Here is a 23,493-nt window from a genome sequence, read left to right on the forward strand (position 1 = left end):
CGAATGTTGGTCCAGCAGCCGAAAACGGTAAGTAAAAGAAGTCTTCCAAGAAGTTCGTCGTCTCTTTCCTGCGTATGTTACGTCGGGTCCTGCGTGCTGAACTTGGAAGAAAACCCCTATATATATATATATATATATATATATATATATATATATATATATATATATATATATATATATATATATATATATACCAGAAAAATAGCAGTTCTGGGTCCGGGTAAATATTCACAGTGAAGTAGACGCGCGTATGAAGCGGTTTATTGACGTTTCGGCCGGGGTCCGGCCTTCATCAGAATGATGGAATTTCAGAATGAATCAGAATGAATGAATTTCATTCATTCTCAGTCTGATGAATGAATTTCATTCATTCTCAGTCATTCTCAGTCTGATTCTCAGTCTGATTCTCAGTCTGATTCTGATGAATGAAATTCATTCATCAGAATGAATGAATTTCGGCCGGGGTCCGGCCTTCTGATGAAGGCCGGACCCCGGCCGAAACGTCAATAAACCGCTTCATACGCGCGTCTACTTCACTGTATATATATATATATATATATATATATATATATATATATATATACATATATATATATATATATATATATATATATATATATATATATATATATATATATATATATATATATATATATATATATATATATATATATATGACATGCGCATGCAAGTGACGCTGTTTCCATTTCTAGTGAATGTACATTATTAGAAGCCGTTTTTTTATTCGTCGTTATCGCTGACTACTGGAAATTGAAACAAAATTAACTGACTGAGACACACATCATTCGCGGGCATTTCAGACGCCGTTGGTAAGGACTCTGCCGAAGGCGTCACTGAAGTTTGCAGATTTATTTTTAGGATGCAAAAAAAAGCAGGCAAAGCAATTGGAAGCGAGGTGACCACACATCAACATATTGTGACGCTCTTACGTGCATAGTGGGTTCACGCCTCAACAAACAGTATGCGGGGGCACTCAAGAGTGGTGAACGAAGATGACGACGTGTGGCTGGCTAGCTGAATCTCGGCAGGCGCTCAGCTGATCAAGGCCATCGCATCTAACTCTACCCGGCTTCAAAGTAACGCCTTTTGTGGGCGTAACAGAGTGGTGGAGGTGCAGGGTACGGCAGAAGGTACCACGGAGTCGCAACATCTAGAACTTCGCCGTAGCCGTCGTCTTGCCGGTCTCCTGCCAACGACCTTCCCTATGGCTCAGGATGGAGGTGGACAAATGCCAGATCTAGTTTCACCTTCTCAAAGGTCAGCGCCAGTTGGAGCTTTGCAGCACTACATGGAACCACGCTAGTTCGCGGGAAAAGTGGGCGAAGACGTCGACGAGTGGCTGACGCACTACGCAAGGGTGAGCCGCTGTAACCGATGGGATTCTATCACTCAGCTTGAATATGTCGCACTCTTTCTGAGTGAGACAGCGCTGATGTGGTATGAAAACCACGATGACTCCCTAACAACGTGGGAGCGCTTTGTCGAGGAAATTAAGAAGTGTTTTGGCGACACCCACACCAAACAGAAACGCGCCGAGAGAACACTTGTTCAAAGAGCTCAAGCTCCTGGAGAAACATGCACTATATATATAGAGGAAATCCTCAAGCTGTGCAAAATCGTGAATTCGCAGATGTCCGAGGAAGACCGAGTCGGACATCTTCTCAAAGGAATTGCAGAAGCTGTATACATTTTGCTCATAAGCTGGGAACACGTTCATTCCGTCTCAGATGTCGTGCGTCATTGCCGTACGTTTGAGACGTTGAAAACACGTCGCATTGTGCCAAAATTTGGACGCCTGGCGAATGTGACAACCGTTGCCAGCGTCGATGAGAGCCCCTCCGCTGATATTTCGTCTACTATACGGCAGATCGTGCGTGAGGAACTGCTGCGGCACCAGGAACTTGCGCGCGACTTCATACGACAACCTGATGCTTATTACCCGCAACACATGGCGCCTGCCGCACCCTGCGCTTCCTGGCAACCGGCGGTGTCACAGACGTCAACCACAGAGGAGCGCCATGGCCACGTGAAGACACATTTACGCCCTGTTGGAACCTCAGTGCTGACACCCGTTATTGCAGCCGCACCGCTGGCACGAGTTGTTGCAAATGGGTCGCAAGCCCCAAGGGTAGCGTTGGCCTGGCGGCCTGGGGCACAACTGGAAGCATCCGAAGGTCCTGGCAAAGCATGAGTCGACTGCTAACAGAACAACTTGTTTATTCTAGCATCGCAAAAGAGCGGCCGGTCAGGTCGACCGAAGTGGAGAGACGGGAGAGCGCACTACTCAACAGAAGAAATCGGAGCCTCTCTCTTGGCGTCCGGGGGCAGCTGCTTTTATACTCTTGGCGTCGCGGACAAGAAGGAAGGTCACGGGATGACACCACGTGACAGTGAGGCATGGACGAGCTGAGAGACATGTAGAGACGAGTGTAGTGACGCATCAGCCGGGCCGGCGCCGGTCACACCTCCTCGCTTGACACTTGGGGAGCTCCTCTCCCCGGCTGCCGCGCTTTGACAAGCGTGGGCACACACGCACACACGCACACACAAAGACACGTGGCACTGAACATGCCGGGACGCGCTCGGCGGGGATGCGTCGCGGCCGCTCCGAACGGGCCGAAATGTCCGCCGCTTGGAACGAAGCCCCGGCGTCCGTTGCATCCGCGCCGGCTACACCGCGCGTCGTAGGCGAAACGTAACAGACCGCCCCGCCGGGGGAAGGAGATCCCGATGGTCAGGGGACTGCATCCGCTGTCAGGAGGGATGTCGCTCGATGATGCTCATAACCGAAGTCGGTCGTCCCTCGGCATTTCTTGAGCGCAGCGCACCGAGAAAGCCTCGTTCTCACGTTCAAGTTCACACAGGACACTGCAAAGTGGCTTCGGGAGAGTTGTCATTTTTCTCTCGTTCCCAGCAAGCGTTAGAACTACGCCGAAACTCAGCCGCTCAGTCAGCAAGCACGGCACAACCCTCACTAAGCCATGCCAGGCTCTTTCCCCTTTTATACTACTGCCTAGTTCTTTACAGTAGTCTAGCAGCACTCAGAACGCGGCCACAAATCGGAAAATTGCACTAGAAAGCACATCATCACTTTGAAACACTACACAAAAGCAATATGTTAAAAATCCTGCCTCAGGAAGAAAAACATCAATAACAAACAATTTTGAGGCTGATTTCTACGTTAGGGGCTTCGACTTAAGCCATCGGCGTTACCGTTGAGACTCCCCTTTTTGTAACGCACCTCAAAGGAATATTGTTGCAAAGCGAGGCTCCAGCGCAGGAGGCGGCCATTTTTGGGAGAGATGGTCTGCAGCCATTGGAGAGGGCAGTGATCCGTCTCAATGATAAACCTCGAGCCGGCTAGGTAGCATGACAATTTTTGAACGGCCCACACGAGACACGCACACTCTTTCTCGGTGGCGCTGTACGCCTGCTCACGACTGTTCAGCTTACGACTAGCATACAGGACGGGGTGTTCTACTTCTCCATTTTCCCGTTGGCACAGTAGAACGCCCATGCCTCGCTCACTAGCATCGCACTGAACAACGAACCCTTTTGTGTAGTTGGGCGATCGTAGCACAGGCTGGCTTGTTAGGGCGCTCTTTAGGGCGCTAAAAGCTCTTTCCTTTGTCTCGTCCCAGACGACTGTTTGCGGCTCTGTCTTTCTTAGAGCATCCGTCAGGGGAGCCGCGATATCAGAGTACCTGGGGATGTACCTCTGATAGTAGCCGGCGACACCTAAGAACGACCGAATATCGGTCTTCGTGCGCGGTTGCGGGAAGTCTCGCACAGCGGCCACCTTTATTTCAGAGGGGCGGCGACGACCCCGTCCAATCACGTGACCGAGGTAGACAACCTCGGCCTGTGCTAACTGGCACTTGGGAGCCTTGACTGTCAAGCCCGCTTCGCGCAGGCGGGTTAGCACTGCCCGCAAGTGTACCATATGCTCAGACCAGGATGCGGATAATATCGCTACGTCGTCTAAATAAGGTAAAACGAATTCTTGCTGTCCCCGCAACACTTTATCCATGAGGCTTGAAAAACAGTATGGCGCGTTCTTCAAACCAAAACTCAACACTTTAGGACGGAATGTTCCCATTGGTGAAATGAACGCCGCATACCTACTAGCCTCTTCTGTAAGTGGAACCTGCCAATAACCCCTGACAAGATCTAGGGTGGAAATAAACTGAGCGCTACTAACTTTCTCAAGGCGCTCCTCGATGTTAGGGATCGGATAAATTTGATCCTTAGTTATGGAATTTAGCCTGCGGTAGTCGACGCAAGGACGAGGTTCCTTGCCCGGTACCTCAACTAAAATCAAAGGGGAGGTATAATCACTCTCACCTGCCTCAATAACACCGAGCTGTAGCATCTTCTTTACCTCAGCCTCCATAATATCGTGCTGGCGGGGTGACACCCGGTACGCCTTGGATCGTACTGGCTCTGGGGAGGTAAGTTCTATATTATGAGTAAGGACAGAAGTCCTACCAGGCCTCTCAGAGAACTGACCTTGAAACTCTTGTAAGAGCTGGTGTAGTTCGGTTTTCTGCTCAGGCGACAGCGGTGCTTTACTGATTAAGTCACTAATGACTTGATCGGTTTCTCCCCTGTTCGTCACTGAGCCTAGTCCCGGAAGCTCGACCGGAAGCTCTTCGGGAACGTTTACCAACATACATACAACTGCTTCCCGTTGCTTATAGGGTTTGAGCAGATTACAGTGGTAAACTTGCTGTGCTTTCCGTTTTCCTGGCAGACTCACCGCGTAGTTAACGTCCGACAGTTTTTGAACAATCCGTGCTGGGCCCTCCCACTGCACGTCGAGTTTGTTTTTTAGCGATGTGCGCAATATCAGTACCTCATCGCCCACCTCAAAACGGCGGGCCTTGGCTGTCCGATCATAATAAACCTTGGTCCTCTGCTGGGCCTTTGCCATTGCTTCACCTGAAAACTCCTGTGCCCTTCTTAAGCGTTCGAGGAGCTTGAGCACGTACTCCACCACGACTGGGTCGTCGCCCCTGCCTTCCCACGATTCTCGAAGCATGCGAAGCGGAGACCGCAGCGAGCGACCGTACACCAGCTCAGCTGGCGAAAACCCCGTAGCCGCATGCGGCGCGGTCCGTAATGCAAACATCACCCCAGGCAGACACAGCTCCCAGTCAGTTTGATGTTCATAACACAATGCTCTCAACACGCGCTTCATGACGGAGTGGAGCTTCTCAACGGAATTCGACTGGGGGTGGTGCACTGAGCTGTGTAACAGCTTTACCCCGCACCTTTCGAGAAAGGCTGTCGTCAAAGCGCTAGTAAACACTGTGCCCTGATCTGATTGAATTTCCGCAGGAAAACCAACTCGCGCAAATATGGACAGTAGTGCATTGACTATCTCAACTGAGCTGAGTTCTTTAAGCGGCACTGCTTCAGGGAACTTTGTCGCTGGGCAGATCACAGTCAAAATGTGTCTGTACCCCGTGGCTGTTACCGGCAGAGGACCCACTGTATCAATAACGAGCCGTCGAAAAGGCTCCGTAATGATAGGTACCAACTTCAACGGCGCCCTCGATTTGTCCCCTGGTTTGCCCACCCGCTGACAGGTGTCGCACGTCTTCACAAAGTGATCTGCGTCCCGAAAACACCCTGGCCAATAGTACTCTTGCAAGAGACGGTCCTTAGTTTTCTTAACTCCTAGGTGTCCGGACCACGAAACCCCATGCGACAAGCGCAACAGATCCTGACGATAGCATTTAGGCACGATCAGCTGATCGAACTCCACTCCCCTGCGGTCTAGATATTTCCGGTACAGGACCCCACCTCTTTCCACAAAGCGAGCATTTTTCTTGGCGATGCCTTCCTTGACAATGCAGCGTATGTTTTCTAGGCTGCCATCCTTCTTTTGCTCGGCTATCAAAGCCGACCGGCTGACTTTTAGCAACCTATTAAGTCCGTCTGACGTAGGCACGATGAGCAAATCTTCAGATAGCTCTTCTAACTTTCCCGTTTCGGGCATTTCCTCTCCAGTATCTGGTGCCTTCAACGCTACAGGCTCAATTTTATTCAGTTCGGGCGTGCTCTGAATATCAGCTTGCTGCGCCTCTGACCCTTTTTCATTGTTCGAGAACGTCGGCCCCGCAACTACCGCCTTTGCAGCGAGCTCCCGAACCTTCGATCTGGTTAAGGCCTGAACGCTAGCCTCACCAAACAAAAGCCCCTTCTCGCGCAGGAGGTGATCGGACCTGTTCGAAAATAGGTACGGGTACTGGGGGGGGGGGGGGCAGCATAGATGACACTGCGGCCTCCGTCTCAAGTGCTCCGAAAAGTACTTCAATAAGCACTTTTGCTACGGGCAGACACACGCTATGAGCTTCCACGGCTTGCTTGATCCATGCGCACTCGCCCGTGAACATATCGGGTTCTACGTAAGAGGGGTGAACTACATCCATTGCAGCTGCGAAATCGCGAAGCACTCGGCACTCTTTCCCGTTCACGAGGAGGTCTCGCATGTAAGGCTCGAGAAGCTTCATGTTCTCGTCAGTGCTGCATAATGACAAAAACACGACTTTTGTTTTTGTTTCTGGACACTGCGCCGAAAAGTGACCCGGCTTCTGACAGGTATAACAAACGCGCGCTTGCCTCGTCTCGAACCGCATTCTGCGTTCGGCTTCGGTTGCCGCCGTCTCCTTACGTTCGGTCGGACTGCTTTCACTCGCATCCGCACTACGTGTGTCCCCCTTTGCTCTCATGGGCGTGAACTTCGGCCTCTCAAACTTGGAGCCATATTCACCCTTTTGACCGTCCTTAGCTCCGCGAGCCCGACGCGTCACAAACTCTTCGGCTAGCTCAGCGGCTCTAGCCACCGTACTAACGTCTGGCCTATCCAGGACCCAGTACCGCACGTTCTCAGGTAACCGACTATAAAACTGTTCTAGCCCGAAACACTGCAGAACTTTCTCGTGGTCACCAAACGCTTTCTCTTCTTTGAGCCACTCCTGCATGTTTGACATAAGCCTGTAGGCAAACTCTGTATATGATTCACTTTTACCTTTCTCATTTTCCCGAAACTTCCGACGGAACGCCTCCGCTGACAGCCTGTACTTCTTTAGCAGACTCGATTTCACTTTGTCGAAATCCTCTGCCTCCTCTCTATTCAAGCGACCGACTACGTCGGCCGCCTCGCCGGGTAACAAAGTGAGCAAGCGCTGTGGCCACGTTTCCCGAGAGAACCCCTGCTTCTCGCACGTTCGCTCAAAGTTAACCACGAACAAACCAATGTCCTCTCCAAGCTTAAACGGCCGCATCAGGTCAGTCATTTTGAACAATACTCGTTCTCCTGCACCGTGTGCCTGACTTCCATTACGAGCGCGTTCCATCTCCACCTCGAGACGCTTCATTTCCAAAGCGTGTTGACGGTCACGCTCTTTTTCTTTCTCATGTTGCTCTCGCTCTTTCTCGCGCTTGGAACAAAGCCCCGGCGTTCGTTGCATCCGCGCCGGCTACACCGCGCGTCGTAGGCGAAACGTAACAGCCCGAACACCGACCTGCAGAACACCCTCGCCCCAGCAGGTTTGCACGCCAACCGACCATTCCTCCTGTGCAGCAGGCTCAGCCGCTTCGCTCTGCTACACGACCCCCACGGCTGAGCGCTTCGAAGGGCAGTTCATCGATCGTCGTTTACCTATGTGTTAGAGCTGTGGCGACTTGGGTCACATTGCCAGGTACTGCAATCGCCGCCAACCACCGCGGTTCGACCGATAGACGATGTCTATAGGTGGTACCGCGCTCCTCCGGGCGAAACATATTCGCCCTCGCACGCATACTTAGGAAGCTTGCCTCACCAGCACCTGGAGCCGCTGCGGAACCGTTCTCCAGCATCCGATCGCAGCTTGACACCACCACCCGCTTCTCGTGTAAGCCGATCGCCCACTCCGCGCCGTCGATACCCGTCGCCACCTCCGGAAAACTAGCCAGCGCGGCCGTTGGAGGTGAGGTCGCTGGACAATCTTCGATGTCGACAGAGATACCTCCAACCATTTGTATGTTTAAGAATAAGGTGTTTGCATTAATTGACGGGGTTTCATCCATGGCCTCAGTGGACACGGGAGCAACCGTTTCAGTGATGAGTCTTGCTTTCAAAAGCCTCCTTGGACGAAAGGTGATGTTTCGCTGGGACCATGCCGATACGTTTCGCGGAGTGAGTGGGGAGTTGTTGTATCCTGTTGGTGTGTGTAATGTAGACGTTACCTTGGGTGGTCAAATATTTAACACGGAGTTCACTGTTCTACCTCATTCTACGCATGACGTAATCCTCGGCCTTGATTTGGTGCCACCGTCGACTACAAAACGGATGAAATCAGTGTTTGGTACGAGCTTTTCTGATACGTTTATGGAAGGCCCACCGTATCGTGAAAGTGTGCTTTGTGTATCCCGTGATATAGTTGTGCCTCCGTTATCCGCAACGTTTGTTTCAGTCGCCTGTTTCCCTACCACCAACGGAACGTTTGATGCTACCGTGGAGCCCGTTCATCTGAGTTGCATCAAGACGTATGTACTGATATCGTATTGCACGCTGTCAGTTATTCATGGACGCACCAACTTATGGGCCGTAAACTGTTCGAGCGAACCTGCAATACTACCAAAGGGTCTGAAACTTGCCGCCTACCATGAAGATCAAGTGCTCTCGCTCGCCATTCTTACAGAGGCCCTTGATTCTGCGGATGAGCGCCATTTCGCTAATGTCTGCCCTGCGGCGCACTCCTCATTTCTGACTATGGTAAACGAGTCACTCAGCACTGAGCAGCGTCACGAAGTGGCGAATAGTCTGCTAAAACATGCCCGACGATTTGACTTTTTCCAGCAAGAGGGGCCACCATTGTTTCCTCCTTCTCGTATACACTATCGCATAGATACGGGTTCTGCCCAACCGTTGTGACAGAAACCACACAGAGTCTCACCATCGGAACGTAAGCTGATCAATGTCGAAGTCCACGGAATGCTAAATAAGAATGTAATCCAAGAGTCCTGTAGTCCGTGGGCAGCACCAGTGATTCTGGTTAAAAAGAAAGATTGTACATGGCGATTTTGTGTTAACTACCGCCGCCTCAACACCATCACTAAAAAGGACGTATATCCTCTTCCGCCTATTGATAATGCTATCGACTGCCTCTTATCAGCGTCTTACTTTTCGTCTGTTGACTTGAGGTCGGGGTACTGGCAGATTCTGATGCACAAGGCAGACAAGGAGAAAACGGCATTTGTAACACCAGATGGACTTTTTGAATTTAATGTCACGCCGTTCGGGCTCCGTAATGCGCCTGCAACTTTCGAGCGCTTCGTGGACAACATCCTGCGTGGTTTGAAGTGGCAAGTATGCATGTGCTATCTAGATGATGTGATTTTCGGGTGCACGTTCAGTGAGCACAACGCACGTCTCGATCTTGCGCTAGACTGCTTGGACAAAGCGGGTTTGGTGCTCAACTCGAAGAAGTGCCATTTTGGAGAGCGCTAAACACTCGTTCTGGGACACCTAGTGGATAAGGACGGTATACGACCTGATCCAGCGAAGACTGCTACGGTGGAAGCCTTCAAGCAACCTCGCCATGTGAAAGAGCTACGCAGTTTCCTAGGGCTTTGCTCGCACTTCCGCCTGTTTATTCGTGGATTTGCCAACATCGCGTATCCACTGACATGCCTCCTGCAGAAGGGCGTTCCCTTTGAATGGACTCCTGAATGTGAAGCTAGTTTTCGTTAGCTGAAGTCTCGTATGACGTCTCATCCCATTCTCCGACACTTCGACCATGCGGCTCCCATAGAAGTTCATATGGACGCTAGCGGTATTGGCATCGGCGCTATCCTTATTCAACGCGTCGACACCAAAGAACACGTCGTCGCCTATGCGAGTCGTTCTTTAAGTAAGTCCGAGCGTAACTACACTGTTACAGAGCAAGAATGTCTTGCAGTTATTTTCGCAGAACAGCGCTTCAGGTCGTACCTGTACGGGAGCCCCTTCACTGTGGTGACAGATCATCATTCTCTCTGCTGGCTGGTTAATCTCCGTGATCCGTGGGGCCGGCTTGCGCGTTGGACACTCCGTTTACAGGAATATAACTTTACCGTTTCTTATAAAAGCGGCCGCCGACACGCCGACGCTGACTGCGTCTCGCGCATGCCGCTTCCAACGACGGACTGTGACGCGGACAACTTCGACTGCTATATCGCATCACTGGAGCCGGGATTTCCTGACATAAATACCTTCAAGGTCGAGCTACAAAAAGACAGAACATTGGAACCACTGCTCATTACTGCAAGGCAATCAGCACCATCCACTCGTTTCTGCGTTCGTGATGGGGTTCTTTACAAACAGAGCTATTCTACTACAGGTCCATGATATCTTCTGGTGGTCCCGGAGAGTCTCCGTGTCTCCGTCTTGCGCGCTATGCATGACGATCCAACATCTGGTCATTTGGGTTCTGCGCAAACTCTCTACCGCCTTCAAGAAAGGCTCTACTGGCCTAAAATGCGCCAGACGACCGCCCAGTATGTGTCCAGCTGCAGCGAGTGTCAACGTTACAAGCGTCCGACGAGTGCTCCTCCTGGTCAACTCCATCCAGAGCCACCCCCCAGCATTGCCTTTGAGCAAGTTGGCATCGACCTCCTCGGTCCTTTACCGCGTTCATCCGATGGGAATCGCTGGATTATCGTGTGTGCCGATCACTTGACACGCTACTGTGAGTGAGACAGCTGCAATACCATCAGCTACTGCCACCGAAGTGCGTATTTTTCTGCAGCGCTTTGTCATTCTCCGACATGGACCTCCCACAGTCATCATCAGCGATCGTGGGCGGCAGTTCACTGCAGACGTGGTCGAAGAGATGCTTCGTCTATGTGCTTCAAGGTTTCGACATTCCACCACGTATGATCCCCAAACAAATGGCCTTACGGAACGCACGAACAGAACTCTTACTAACATGCTGTCCATGTATGTCGCGTCAGATCATAAGAACTGGGACAGCGTGCAACCCTTTATTACGTGCGCATTTAACACCTCAAAGCTTGAAGTTACGGGCTACAGTCCCTTCTTTCTTCTTTACGCTCGTCCGCCTCGTTATGCACTAGACACAATCTTCCCGTTTTCCAGCCACGATAATCTTTGTATATCAGAGACAGTCTGTCTTGCTGAAGAAGCCCGACGACTTGCTTCTTTCCGCACTCTTGTTTCACAAGACCGCTCGAAGGCACGCTGCGACCGCCGACGCCGACACGTGATATACGACCCTGGTGATCTAGTGTTGCTCTGGAAACCAACCAGGGAACGTGGATTATGTGAAGAACTGCTGGCCCACTATGTTGGAACCTATGTTATTACGAAGCGTATCAGAGAATTAACCTACCGCATAGCACGTGTCACACCAAATGGCCGACGGTCAGCAAAGACTGAACTTTCGCATGTCGCCCGTTTAAAACCCTTTATTTCTCGACAGCCTGTTTGACTTGCCCGGCGGGCTTCGTCTGCGCGGTGGGAAATGTGACGCTCTTACGTGCATAGTGGGTTCACGCCTCAACAAACAGTATGCGGGGGCACCGAAGAGTGGTGAACGAAGACGACGTGTGGCTGGCTAGCTGAATCTCGACAGGCGCTCAGCTGATCAAGGCCATCGCATCTAAATGTACCCGGCTTCAAAGTAACGCCTTTTGTGGGCGTAACAATATTCATTCCCTAGGCATAGTCAATCCAATACCATTTAAAATAATTGTTAGTTGGCTACCTGCTTCTCTTTAAAAAGTATCGGAAACTTCGTCCTGTGTATGTATTTAACTGTATTGTGTCTGTGCATGGTGTTCACAGCAGAAATTAGAAAGAAAGGTGCTGAAATGAAAAAAAAAATGCGGATGAGGTAGCCTGCCACTGGTGCTTCTAATGTGCTTGTCCTCCAAATGCCAGGATTAGCAGAAATAAAGCGAAAGTATGAATCAAAAGCCGCGCACGTCTGCGAGAACAATGATGCAGGAAGTTTTTGAGCCACAATAGAATTTTAGTGAAAAGCTAGTGGCAACTGAAAAGAAACCTTGAATGATGTGGGTAACAGAACTCTGGTAATGACAGCACCCCCCTCCTTCCCCCCCACCCCCACCCGGGAAACTTCAAAGGTAGTTCGATACCCGGAGCATCCCCGTAGTCGGCGCATATGGAGTAGATTAGTGCCAACGCTCCATTCTTAACACTCCATCTAGAGGCACCTGAATTTTCAGTGTGGCTTGTTAGATGACAGCTAGGAGCCCACATTTTAATCAGCAGTGACCTAGTGCACACGAGACGCACCGCACCCGCAACTCGCCCATTGCTCTCGACAACCACGCATGAGAGAATGCGGCCGTCATGAACCGCCTATCCACCCGCGGAAATGTACCATAACTGCGAATCCAGTATTCAAATCGGCATGGCGGACGACTCCTGACGACTGTGGCGACTTTGTGTGGATCTGATGTTCTCGACACATTGAAAGCCATCTCTCAAGAGGCAGCAAGTAGCACTGCGACCAATCACTACAATTAACAAGTCCTCGTTTGTAGGTCATGCCATTGTCGAGATGCGCGCCACGTCGGATCACATGGCTTGAAGCCTTTCATTAACTAGATGTGGCCTCTGGTGCCACGAAAGAAAGAAAAAAGCAGAAGGCAGAAAGGAAAACATCAGAACGCTGCCAGGAATATTGCAGAATATTGCAGTGAATACGGCAAGTGATTCGTCCTACGATTGTATCGCTAAATACAAAAGCAGGTTCTTGCAATCGGTAATCCTAGTTGCAAGATGTTCTCACAATCTCTACGCTGAGCAATCCATCCTAGATATTTTTACTCTGAAGCTGCAATGGTACTAAGAGATGAGAATTTGGTAATCGCAGACGGGCCGTACAAAGCACATTGATTTCAAGCTAAAAACAGCAGGAAGTGATCGTAATCACCATAGCATGCGCTCAGAATAGTTGTTTCAAGGTAGAGAGAGAGACAATAAACATTTTTATTAGGTGAATGCAGCTTTGGAGAGGCGTCCTCATTCCAGAATGCCTTGAGCTGAGGCCGCGTCCTGGGTCTTCGCAATCAACCGTTGCTCATCCTCGAGGTCGGAGCTGGCCAAGGGTCTCCACCAAGGCTCGTTGGTGTGGTAAGGGTTCGGAGGATTTAATGGTGCCACTCTGCAACCCCCCACTATGTGCCTGAGGGACCCGGGCTCTGCGCAGAAGCGGCATTGCGTAGAGAATTGTGTAGGGGCTATGAGGTTTTTTCTGGTTAGGTTGAGGAATGAACATTAACCTGTAGAGCTCGGAGGAATCGCTCCTGCTCTCCAGGTAGTGACTTGTGTGGGGGTGCATATGTTCTGCTGGTTAGCTTGTAGTATTGTGTCTTGGTACGAGACTAGAGGGTTCATGCGCTCGGGTCCAGATTCTTTGGCGTCGGCTCGGTGGGTCAAATCGCGAGCCACGTGGTTGCCGAGCTCGTTGCCAGGAATGCCGTGGTGATTTGGCGCCCAGATGACCATGACTGATCTCGTTGACGGCTTTTTGTTGATCTGGAGCGTAGTGGTATGAATTATGCCGCTAGCAAAGTTGCGGCACGCCTGTTGGGAGTCGGTCACTATAGCTTAAACCTCTGTTCGGGAGAGCGCGAGAGCTATGGCCGCTTCCTCGACTTGGAGGGGATTGTTTCGTGTGAGCGTAATGCTGCGATGTTCTTTGTTGACGACTAGGGTGGCTGTTGTGGCTGCGCGTCCGGGGTAAGACCCCGCGTCCGTGTAGGCTGTAGAGGACAAAGTCCCGTATCGCTTGTGTATGGCCAGGGCCTGGGCCTCCCTTCGCTCTGCGAGGTGGACTGGGTGCATGTTGCGAGATAAAGGACGTACGGTGATGTTGCTTCGGATGGCATGGGGTAAGCTCACAGTCTGAGGCGGCGAATGGCTGAGAGAGGCAGAGAGACCCAGGCGTAAGAGGATGGATCTCTCCGCTTCCGTAACCACCAGTCTTGTTCGCTGACAGGATAAGTGTGCCTCGATCAGCTCCTCGGCCGTGTTGTGCACACTTAGTCATAGTAGGCGTTCTGTGGACGCACTGATCAGCAGGCCCATCGCCTGCCTTGCTCTGCGTTTCACCCTGAAAGTCTGCCACGATATAAAGCCAACTGCAAGGCTTTGCAACGTAGCAGCGCGCAAGGTGAGGAGGGCGAAAAGCAAAAAAAGAAAAGATGTTCTATTATGGAAGGTGAGATGACGACAAATAACAAGCCTGTATGCAAGCAGGCGTTTGTTGTTTTCTTGGCGTTACGGGGGGGGGGGGGGTAGGTGAGCGCGACGCAGGCGACACAGAAGGAGCGAACCTTTAGAGGTCATTCCTAGATCATCTGATAGAACAACGCTCGCGTACGATACAGAACGGTTGGCCAGCCGATCTGCGATTGCTTTTCTGTCTCGAGACTACAGTTCCTTCAGTCGAAGGACGAATTTCGTAACGCATGACGCCCGTAGATACCTTGCAAAGCACTAAGCACTATTGCCAGGGAAGATGAAACAGAATGTATACATGTCGCGCGTGCTTTATTTCAGGGCTTGCATACAGAATGCCTTAAGAGTTGCTATGGTCCATAGAAAAATGACAAGGACCGTCTTCCGATGGACGATCGCTGTTTGTTATATATATATAGTTTAAAGAATAGACCCACGTAGGCAAATGACATGAACTTTGTACAAACGTGCGCGCACACATGGTGGTATATACATATATAAATACATATATATATATATATATATATATATATATATATATATATATATATATATATATATATATATATATATATATATATATATATATATATAGTGTATGACCACAAGCAACGCGTACATTCAGTGGCGTCGTGAACACAAACACGTGCATTGACTCAAGTCAAAGTCAACGAACACTACCGTGAATAGTAACTTGCGCGCACATACAGTGGCATTAAGGAGAAACACACGAATGAACGGAAACAAGGTATAATCGACACGTCAGTAGGTATATATATTTACTACGGTAAACACAACACACATTCATGCGTGGCACGTTTAGGATTTCAGAGCACTGCCATCGCGGCGCGGAGGCATGTTTTTAACTATTTCTTTGTTTATTTGTCAAACTTTGTGAGTCGCACAAGAAAAAATATTCCGCATTTAGGTACGAAGTCAGAAAGCGCTGAACCGCGCGTTTCCATGGAACGCTCCGCAGCTTTCTTATTGGATGTATTTACTTGCATTTACGACTTGTGAAGCTGAAAAATTAACCTTGACTATTTATGCTTATTGACAGAATATAAAAAAATTATGTGACATGCTATACTGAGTGGCTAACATGCTTTAATCTCGTTCCACTACAGCAGACCAACACACATGAAAAATACATTTGCTAGAATTGGCTGAAATGCCCTGCATATTATATTACACCGTGGCAGCAAAAATGTAGAAGGGGTCTCTTTCCACCTGTGTTTTACTGAAAAGCTACAAGAAATAATGGGTGCCACTCTTTTTGTATCGTGTAACAAGTGAAAGGACGATGAAATTGCGCTACCTCATAGTACGAACTCATATAGCATAATTCTGTAACGCCAGCCTTTATATCAAGTGCCAGTGAAATCCAAGTACTATAGAAGTTGAACATGCGCAAATTGTATTGCTACCAAACCTTAAAGGATGAAATCTCGCTCTTTATTTTCGTGAAATATGATATGGTTACGTGAAGTTTTGGCACTCGTCCGGAACTTAGGGGCTAACATGGAGCGTACAATAATTATAAGAACTCACCGCATATAATATCTAAAGCACAAAGGGTTACTAGAGGAACGATGTCGCAGGAACGTTCTTTTCCAAGCTGGCCAAGTTTGTGTACCAAGACTTTGGACTGTTCATTGACGGCAGGCAGAAAGTCCTCCAGGATTCGAAAATGGAACGCAGGTGTCAGAAGTTTCCGCCGAGAGCGCCACTTTGAGCCTGAACTGTAAAAAATAAGGCTTCCATTACAAATATCAGGTGACCACTAAAATACTTGCTTTCTACTGCGGAGCGTTGCATTCGCCTGAAATAACAACGGTACCCTACGCAGCTACAGCGCTCCTGCTGAAACAGCATGACACCATGTGATTCGACATGAATGATTTGGTTCACAGTTCGGAAAAGATGGTGTTATAGGAGAACGTAGGTTCACTTCCCTCAAGTTACTTTGTTCGGATCAAGTGCTGCTTGTTTACCTTTTGCTTCGACATAAGCGCGCTAACCCATATTTCTTTCCTGTCTTTGCTTTTTTTCGACGAATATTTTAGCTTTCTCTGCTGAGAGTCTCGTTTTGTCATCCGTGCTTGCATTTCTTAAAGAAAAAGAACAAAAGCAGTGATGCGGATGTAGTAGACGCACAAATGTCATTCATGCGGTGATACTGGGATATATATTACTGCGACATGGAACCAAACAGTAATGTGGAGGTGTTTATAGTGCTGCAAAAGGACTGCACGAGGCGGGACAAAAAATCAGCCCTCAGGAGTGAGCCAGCTTGACGAATGCGACAAAGACGACAATGCCCCGCCGCGCGCATGCGCAGAATACCCCACAGGCGGTGCAGATTGACGGCTAGCGAGCTCTGTGAAAACTGTGGAAACCACTTGGGCAATGGTGGGTTATGGTGTGTACGGGGTCGGTCGGCTCCAACGAGAAAGATAGCATTAGTACACAAGCCGAAACAACTCAAATGTTTCTTCTACTTCACAGACGCCTTCTATTTAGATGCGACGCCTTCTGTGGGTGTCTAACAATAAAAGATTACTATACTGCCTTACATACCCCATTTAAGCTATTATAAGCGGTTGAATACAAATGAGCTGTTTCTAAAATGCGGCGCCATATAAAAAAAGTCAAATCTTTTGCAAATAAGTTTTCTTATTTTCAAAACTCAACATGGAACTTAATCTTTTGATGTTAGCAGGCGACATTGAGTTAAACCCGGGACCAACTGATACTAATCCAAATGCCGATGTGCTAGCTGCTATTGCTGCCCTGTCTGAAAAATCGGATGCCCGTCACAGTGAGTTGATGGATACTTCAACACAGCTTAAGGCGAACCATGTTGAGCTAGAGCAGAAAGGATGCGACCCTACTAACAGGCTTGCAACTGTCGAATCCCAGGTACTGTCGTTAGACAGTGAACGTGTTCCTGCGCTCAACGATGCCATATCCGAAGCAGTTCGTGCGGAGTCAGGTGCAATAAATACACGGCTAGACGATCTCGAGGATCGCTCCCGTCGAGATAACCTGATTTTTTTTCGGTATCCCGGACACTAGCTCTGAAACATGGGCAGAGTCTGAAGAACACATTCGAAAAATTCTTTCGGAAAAGCTGGATCTATCTTTTCCCGACGACGGTATTCATCGTGCTCACAGACTGGGCTCGTACGTCTCGGATAAATGTCGACCCATTATAGGTAAATTCCGTTCTCCCAAATTAAGAGGCAAGATTATATCGCAACGTACAAAGTTCGAAAATTTCAAAGTATCATTCAGTGAAGACTTCTCTCGCGCCACACGCCAGTTCCGCAAAATGTTGGCTGATTTCGGTAAGGCTTCGGGAGAGAGGTAACTCTTGCGGTTGAACCGATTGTTCATCAAGAAAAAGTGCTACGTCTATTGTTCATCCACCGATCGTGTTTGTGAAGTAGATATTGCCGAAAGTCGTTCCAACGAGAACAGAGGCACATCTGTTTTGCCTTCCACGAATACTATCGGGATTGCCTCGTTCGCCGCTAGTAGTTCATCGCTGTAGCTATCTGCTCGCCCAGTGGCTAAACCAATTTTCTTCCTTTTCTCCAATGTGCGCAGTGTGCGTAATAAACGTGATGACCTGTCTTCAGCCATTGACTCGTGTTCAGCTGACGTTGTTATCGTGACTGAAACTTGGCTCTCGAGTGATATTGCATGACTATGAAATCTTTGAATGTGAAAGAGTTTTCAAATTTTTTTGCTGTGACCGTATCTCGCGTACTGGTGGCGGAGTGTTGATCGCCGTACGTGACGGCTTGAGTTGTTGTGTTATAGATATTGCTACTCGTTTGGAAATCGTGTGTACGCGTGTCACTCTCGGATATCGTGATTTTATTTTTTGTGTGTGCTATCGGCCGCCCAGTTCGCCCTTAACATTTAATTCAGATTTGCATGACGTATTAATTGAGTTAACTGTCCGGTTCCGCTCATGTCCACTCTTCCTTCTTGGTGATTTCAACTTTCCAGCAATTAACTGGCATGACTCTCCTCCCTTATTTGACTGCTCATCTGAGTGATCTCTCTTCATCAACCTCTGCATGGATTTTAATTTTAAACAACTTGTCCTTCAGCCTACACGATCTACTGACCAATCTGCTAACATTCTTGACCTCCTTCTCACTACTACACCGCAGCTTGTTTCACGTTCAAGATATTTACCTGGTTTGAGTGATCATTGCTTCATTTATTTTGAACTGCGCATATCTGTTGCCGCTACCAAAACGCCAAAAGTTATCCGAAACTATAAAAACGCTGACATTGAATCTATAAACCGCGAACTAATGGATTTTGTCACTGACTTCATTCCAAGTGTCCACACGCGCAACATTGATGAAAATGTGACCTTATTCAAAGATAAAGTCGATTTTTTAATTAATAAATTCATCCCCCAGAAACGCATTATATCCAACTCACATGCCCCGTGGTTTAACGCGCGTCTGCGGCGCCTACTGAACAAGAAAAGAAGACTATTCCAGCGGGCCAAGGCAACTCAAACGGCCGAACGCTGGTACGCTTACGCCACCGCTAAGACGGATTATAAACAAACTTCGTATGAAGCAAAACAAAATTTCTACCAGCACACGCTCCCGCTCTTTCTTAGAGATAATCCGAGGAAATTTTGGAATGCGGATAGCGGGAATAAGTCGAATACAATAGATCTTTGCGATGATCACAACACTCCAATACACCACAGCGATTGCTGCAAAGTGTTAAATGATTTTTTTGCCTCGTGTTTTTCTTCTACGTGGCCGAATGTTTTCCCTCATCCTCGTACATCTGACGTTTTATCCATGGATTCAATACTCATTGATTCGGTTGGTTTCACATGTTTAATTGAAAAACAGAAGATTTCATCTTGTACAGGCGTCAACGGCATTACAACGAAGTTCTTGAAAAGCACATCTACCTGCTCATCATTGATTGTTTGTGCAATCTTTGAACAGTCATTACAGAGTTGTACCATCCCTCCTGATTGGAAGGTGGGGAACGTGGTTCCATTGCATAAATCAGGTAGTAAAGCTTCAATACTAAACTATCTGCCCATTTCATTAACCAGCGTTCCCTGTAAACTTCTTGAGCACATTATTTATTCTCATCTTATTACCTTCATTGAATCTAACAACTTTTTCAATTCATGTCGACATGGCTTCAGAAAATTTTTTTCGTGTGAGGCACAGCTCCTATCTTTGACAAATGATTTATTTCGCGCTATGGATGCAAACGTTATTGTGGATTGCGTTTTTTTAGACTTTGCTAAGGCGTTTGACACTGTTTCTCATGATCTATTATTAATTAAACTCAGTGCTCTTAATATTAACGATCAGGTATTAGGCTGGAATAAATGTTTTCTTTTTAACCGTAGTCAGTATGTATCAGTTAATGATTATGACTCGCCTCTTGTTTCCGTAACTTCTGGAGTACCTCAAGGTTCTGTGTTAGGTCCTCTACTGTTTTTAATTTACATTAATGATCTTCCTAATAACCTTATCTCCCATATACATCTTTTCGCAGATGACTGTGTGCTTTATCGTTCAATTACTAATCCCTCTGATGAAGCATGTTTGCAATCAGACTTGAACGCAATTTCTTCATGGTGCAGCGAATGGCTCATGACACTTAACACCCACTAAGTGCAAACACCTGCATATCTCCAGCCGTCCTCCTGAATACTCCCCTCGCTATCTTCTTAATAAGACTCCGTTATCATCTGTCTCATCGTACAAATACCTGGGTATTCACTTAACACACAATCTGTCCTGGAAAATGCACGTCAACTACATATCTAACCAGGCTAACCGCGCGCTCGGATTCCTACGGCACCATTTCATAGCTTCCAACAGCACCGTTAAACTTCATCTATATAGGACGTTAATCAGACCTAAAGTAGAATATGCTTGCTCCATTTGGGATCCTAATCAGATAACCTTAATTAACGCATTACAGTCTGATCAAAACTGTGCCGCCCGTTTTATTGTTTAAAATTATTCCCGAACAGCGAGCGTATCTGCAATGAAATCTGCACTTGGTCTTCCCGTTCTTTCTCTGCGCCGTAAATATTTTCGCTTATGTCTTTTTCATAGAATTTATTATACCAACCCTATTCTCAAAGATAAGTTACTCCTCTCTCCATCTTATATATCTTTACGCACTGACCACAACTTCAAGGTAGGAATACCGCAATGCCGAAGTAGCCATTGTATAAATTAATTTATTCCTCGAACTGGAAATGGCTGGAACCACCTCCCTGCCTTCATGGCAGCCATCACCGACGTCAACAAATTGAAGAAAACTGCCGCCGATTTTGTATGCCCCTCCGCTCTGTAATGCCTGTGGCCCTGAGAGTACTGAAATAAATAAATAAATAAATAAATAAATAAATAAATAAATAAATAAATAAATAAATAAATAAATAAATAAATCTGTTGACGAATCTCCAATAATATGTGGCTGATAAGGCATTTCTCGTAACGCCCTCAACAACGGCAAACCTTTCGTTTTATTTTAACAAGACTCAATTTGCTGCCTTAATGAAACGTAATAAGCGCTGCATATGTGTTCTGGATCGATAATAAATTTCAAACGTAAAGTAACTAAGGTTCAGCTGAGGGATGAATGCTCCAACACATTGAGTTTTCTGATTTCCTTTTCTTTTCTTTTTTTACCGTAGCTGGTAGTGTCATTTTGCTGTCACTGAGTGTAGGTTGATTACGCAGTCAGGAGAGAGAAGTGGCGAACATTTACAATATCAACTAAATAAATCACCCATTCAACTGAGTGCCATATTCGCCGTGGTGGCTTAGTGATTGTGACGTGGTGCTGCTAAGTTCGAGGTCATGGGTTCGGTGCCGGCCGTGGTGGCCGTATTGCAATGGGAAATAAATGAAAGAACGCTCACGTACTTATATTTGGGTGCACGTTAAAGAATCTCAGGTGGTCACGATAATCCGAAGATCCCTAGCGTTGAGTAAGTCATTATCAGATCGCAGTTTCGCACGGGAAAGCACCAGTATTGCAAGGGCTACTTGCGCGTGCGGTCTATGTGCCCGAGCAAGTGTAAATTATGAGCATGGACTATTTTTAATTTTTCAGCGTTTTCACCACTGCCCAGTGTTGTAAACTGTTGAAGCGAAGGTGAAAAGCCGAATGTTACAGATTTTGCGACAAGGTTTCTAAACAAGTGCAGCTGCTTGCACGCACTGTTGTGATGCATTCACCCTCCGTTAAACTACGGGAAATTTCATCGATATACTAAGGAGTGCAAGAAAACCACGCGCCACAAAGTACATACACTTACAATATAAAAAAGAAAAAAAAAGAATGGGAAGGAAACGAAACCACTTAAGCGCGCGTGAATACCGAAGGAGTTGTTAGGTAGTGGACACCTGATAAGTAATGCATTAATTTTATTGAGTACTGATTCGTTAATTTAACCTTCCCTGATAAGCCTGGCAACGAAGTTTGACATTGCGGGAATGTTAATCACAAAGCATGCATATAATGCAAGACGTAGGACGGTGCGGCTATACAGGTATCCCCCATGCATAATAATTTCACTAGATGAAATATCTTTACATAGCAGTAAACTGAAATAGTTTCACGCCAAATTTCATCTGTTTAGTAGCAGTGTGCTGCTATAACGTCGTTTTAATCTCCTCCCATCATCTCTTTCTCTTTTTAGCAACGAAAGTTAGTATAAAACGCAATAAAGAGTACGAAACGATAGAAGAAGCATTTACCTTGTAAGAAGACCAGTTCCAAGCCATGGCCCTAATAGGTCGTATTCATGACCTTTCTTAAGTATTGTATTACTTGTCAAAAGTTCCTGAAAAATAAAAGTAGAGCCTTCAGACTTATATCACTCACAGTGATTTCGGTCACAATATATACTGATATTATGATTACCTCAATATGATCAGCTTTGAACACTGCTAGAATGGGATGAGTAGCGTCATAAAATCGAAGCATGCCATGTTTCTGGTACACCCGAGAAAATCCGGTGGACAGCTGGAACAAATCTGTTAGCAAAAACAAAAGACAGCTCATAGAGGCGCACACGTACAGAATCAATATTGGTGCCTCGTTGGCTTACGCAACGCGACACGGCTGAATGCGAGTAACGCTGAAGCTATGCAGTGTGATCAAATCAGCCGGCGTAGACAGAAGATCCAAGGTTAACGGATGTTAAGGTTTCAGCTAGACGATGCACGACTGCCACCAGGGTAAGATGGGGGACTGCGCCAGCTGATTAAACGATAATAGATGGAAACCGAGGCAAATTGCCAGAAGCAGGACGTGCCACTACTGCTCGAGGAAACGTGCGAGTAGTGTGAGAGCTTACGCGTTCCGACGTCCAAACGATGCGCCTCTTTGGAAAGGGTCCGATGTATCGACCATGTGGTCAGCATGGGGATGGGCTCCGTTCGCCCGGGAAACTTCTCCATGTAGACCATCGTCTCGCGTTGCTTGTGTTTAATGTAGTACAAGAGGGTGACCAAGCAGGCAAACGCACCGACAACGATGGCCCCGCAATACAGCGCGAATGAAGCGAGTAATGTGGGTAGAACATCGCCAAGCCCGTGGAGGAAGACTGCACCCATAGCGCTGCTTGCCGCCTCGCAGCTGGAACGCGACAGCGAGGCGGTGAAAGGAGCCTGCTTCACATCGTCATTGTTGCTGCGCTCAAGTGAAGTTCCGATAATGCATCCGTCAACAGGGCGGGCCACGGCGCCGTTCGCGGGGGCCCTCGGCTAATACGTTGACGCTGCGCGACGTAAGATTGCGAAAGATGGGGGTCGGGCGCGTGGGCGCGAGGCTCCCTCCTGATTCGGTCGGTCGAACTACGGAGCCCGAAGCGCCATGCGATCGACAGTAGGTGGTGCTCGAGTTAGCACAGATTCGTAGGATAGGGGACGGGCCAGCGAGACTTCAGCCCCAGCCAGAATTACTGATGATTTGTGATCGAGCAGTTCATTACGCAGTGTAGCTGGAATAGACGTTTTAACGAAATGGTACGAAAAGGCATCTAAACGTGAAAAGCATCCTAAAGCGAAGCTGTCGCATCGTAGTTATTGGTTGATTCGTGTGGTAACCGTCGCGGTACGAGCGAAAACTGCAAACGCTCAGAAAAAAAAGAGAGAAAAAGAATGAAAATCAGC

At 47.8% G+C, this 23,493-nt stretch overlaps 1 protein-coding gene across 2 annotated transcripts in view; it reads right to left on the bottom strand.

Moving 5' to 3' along the window:
• LOC135902107 (cytochrome P450 4c3-like) overlaps positions 1–23,069 on the bottom strand; it is an 81,077-nt gene extending 58,008 nt beyond the window's left edge. For both annotated transcript variants that reach the window (XM_065432017.1, XM_065432016.1), the window contains exons 1-4: positions 22,677–23,069; positions 22,241–22,353; positions 22,075–22,160; positions 15,836–16,026 (exon numbers count right to left, since the gene is read on the bottom strand). In XM_065432017.1, coding sequence (XP_065288089.1) covers positions 15,836–16,026; positions 22,075–22,160; positions 22,241–22,353; positions 22,677–22,935 — 649 coding nt within the window. In that variant the 5' untranslated portion in view covers positions 22,936–23,069. The remainder of the gene's footprint in view (positions 1–15,835; positions 16,027–22,074; positions 22,161–22,240; positions 22,354–22,676) is intronic.
• Positions 23,070–23,493: the final 424 nt, after the last annotated feature.

This window comes from Dermacentor albipictus, chromosome 3 (genome assembly GCF_038994185.2).
Source record: "Dermacentor albipictus isolate Rhodes 1998 colony chromosome 3, USDA_Dalb.pri_finalv2, whole genome shotgun sequence".
Taxonomy (NCBI): domain Eukaryota; kingdom Metazoa; phylum Arthropoda; class Arachnida; order Ixodida; family Ixodidae; genus Dermacentor; species Dermacentor albipictus.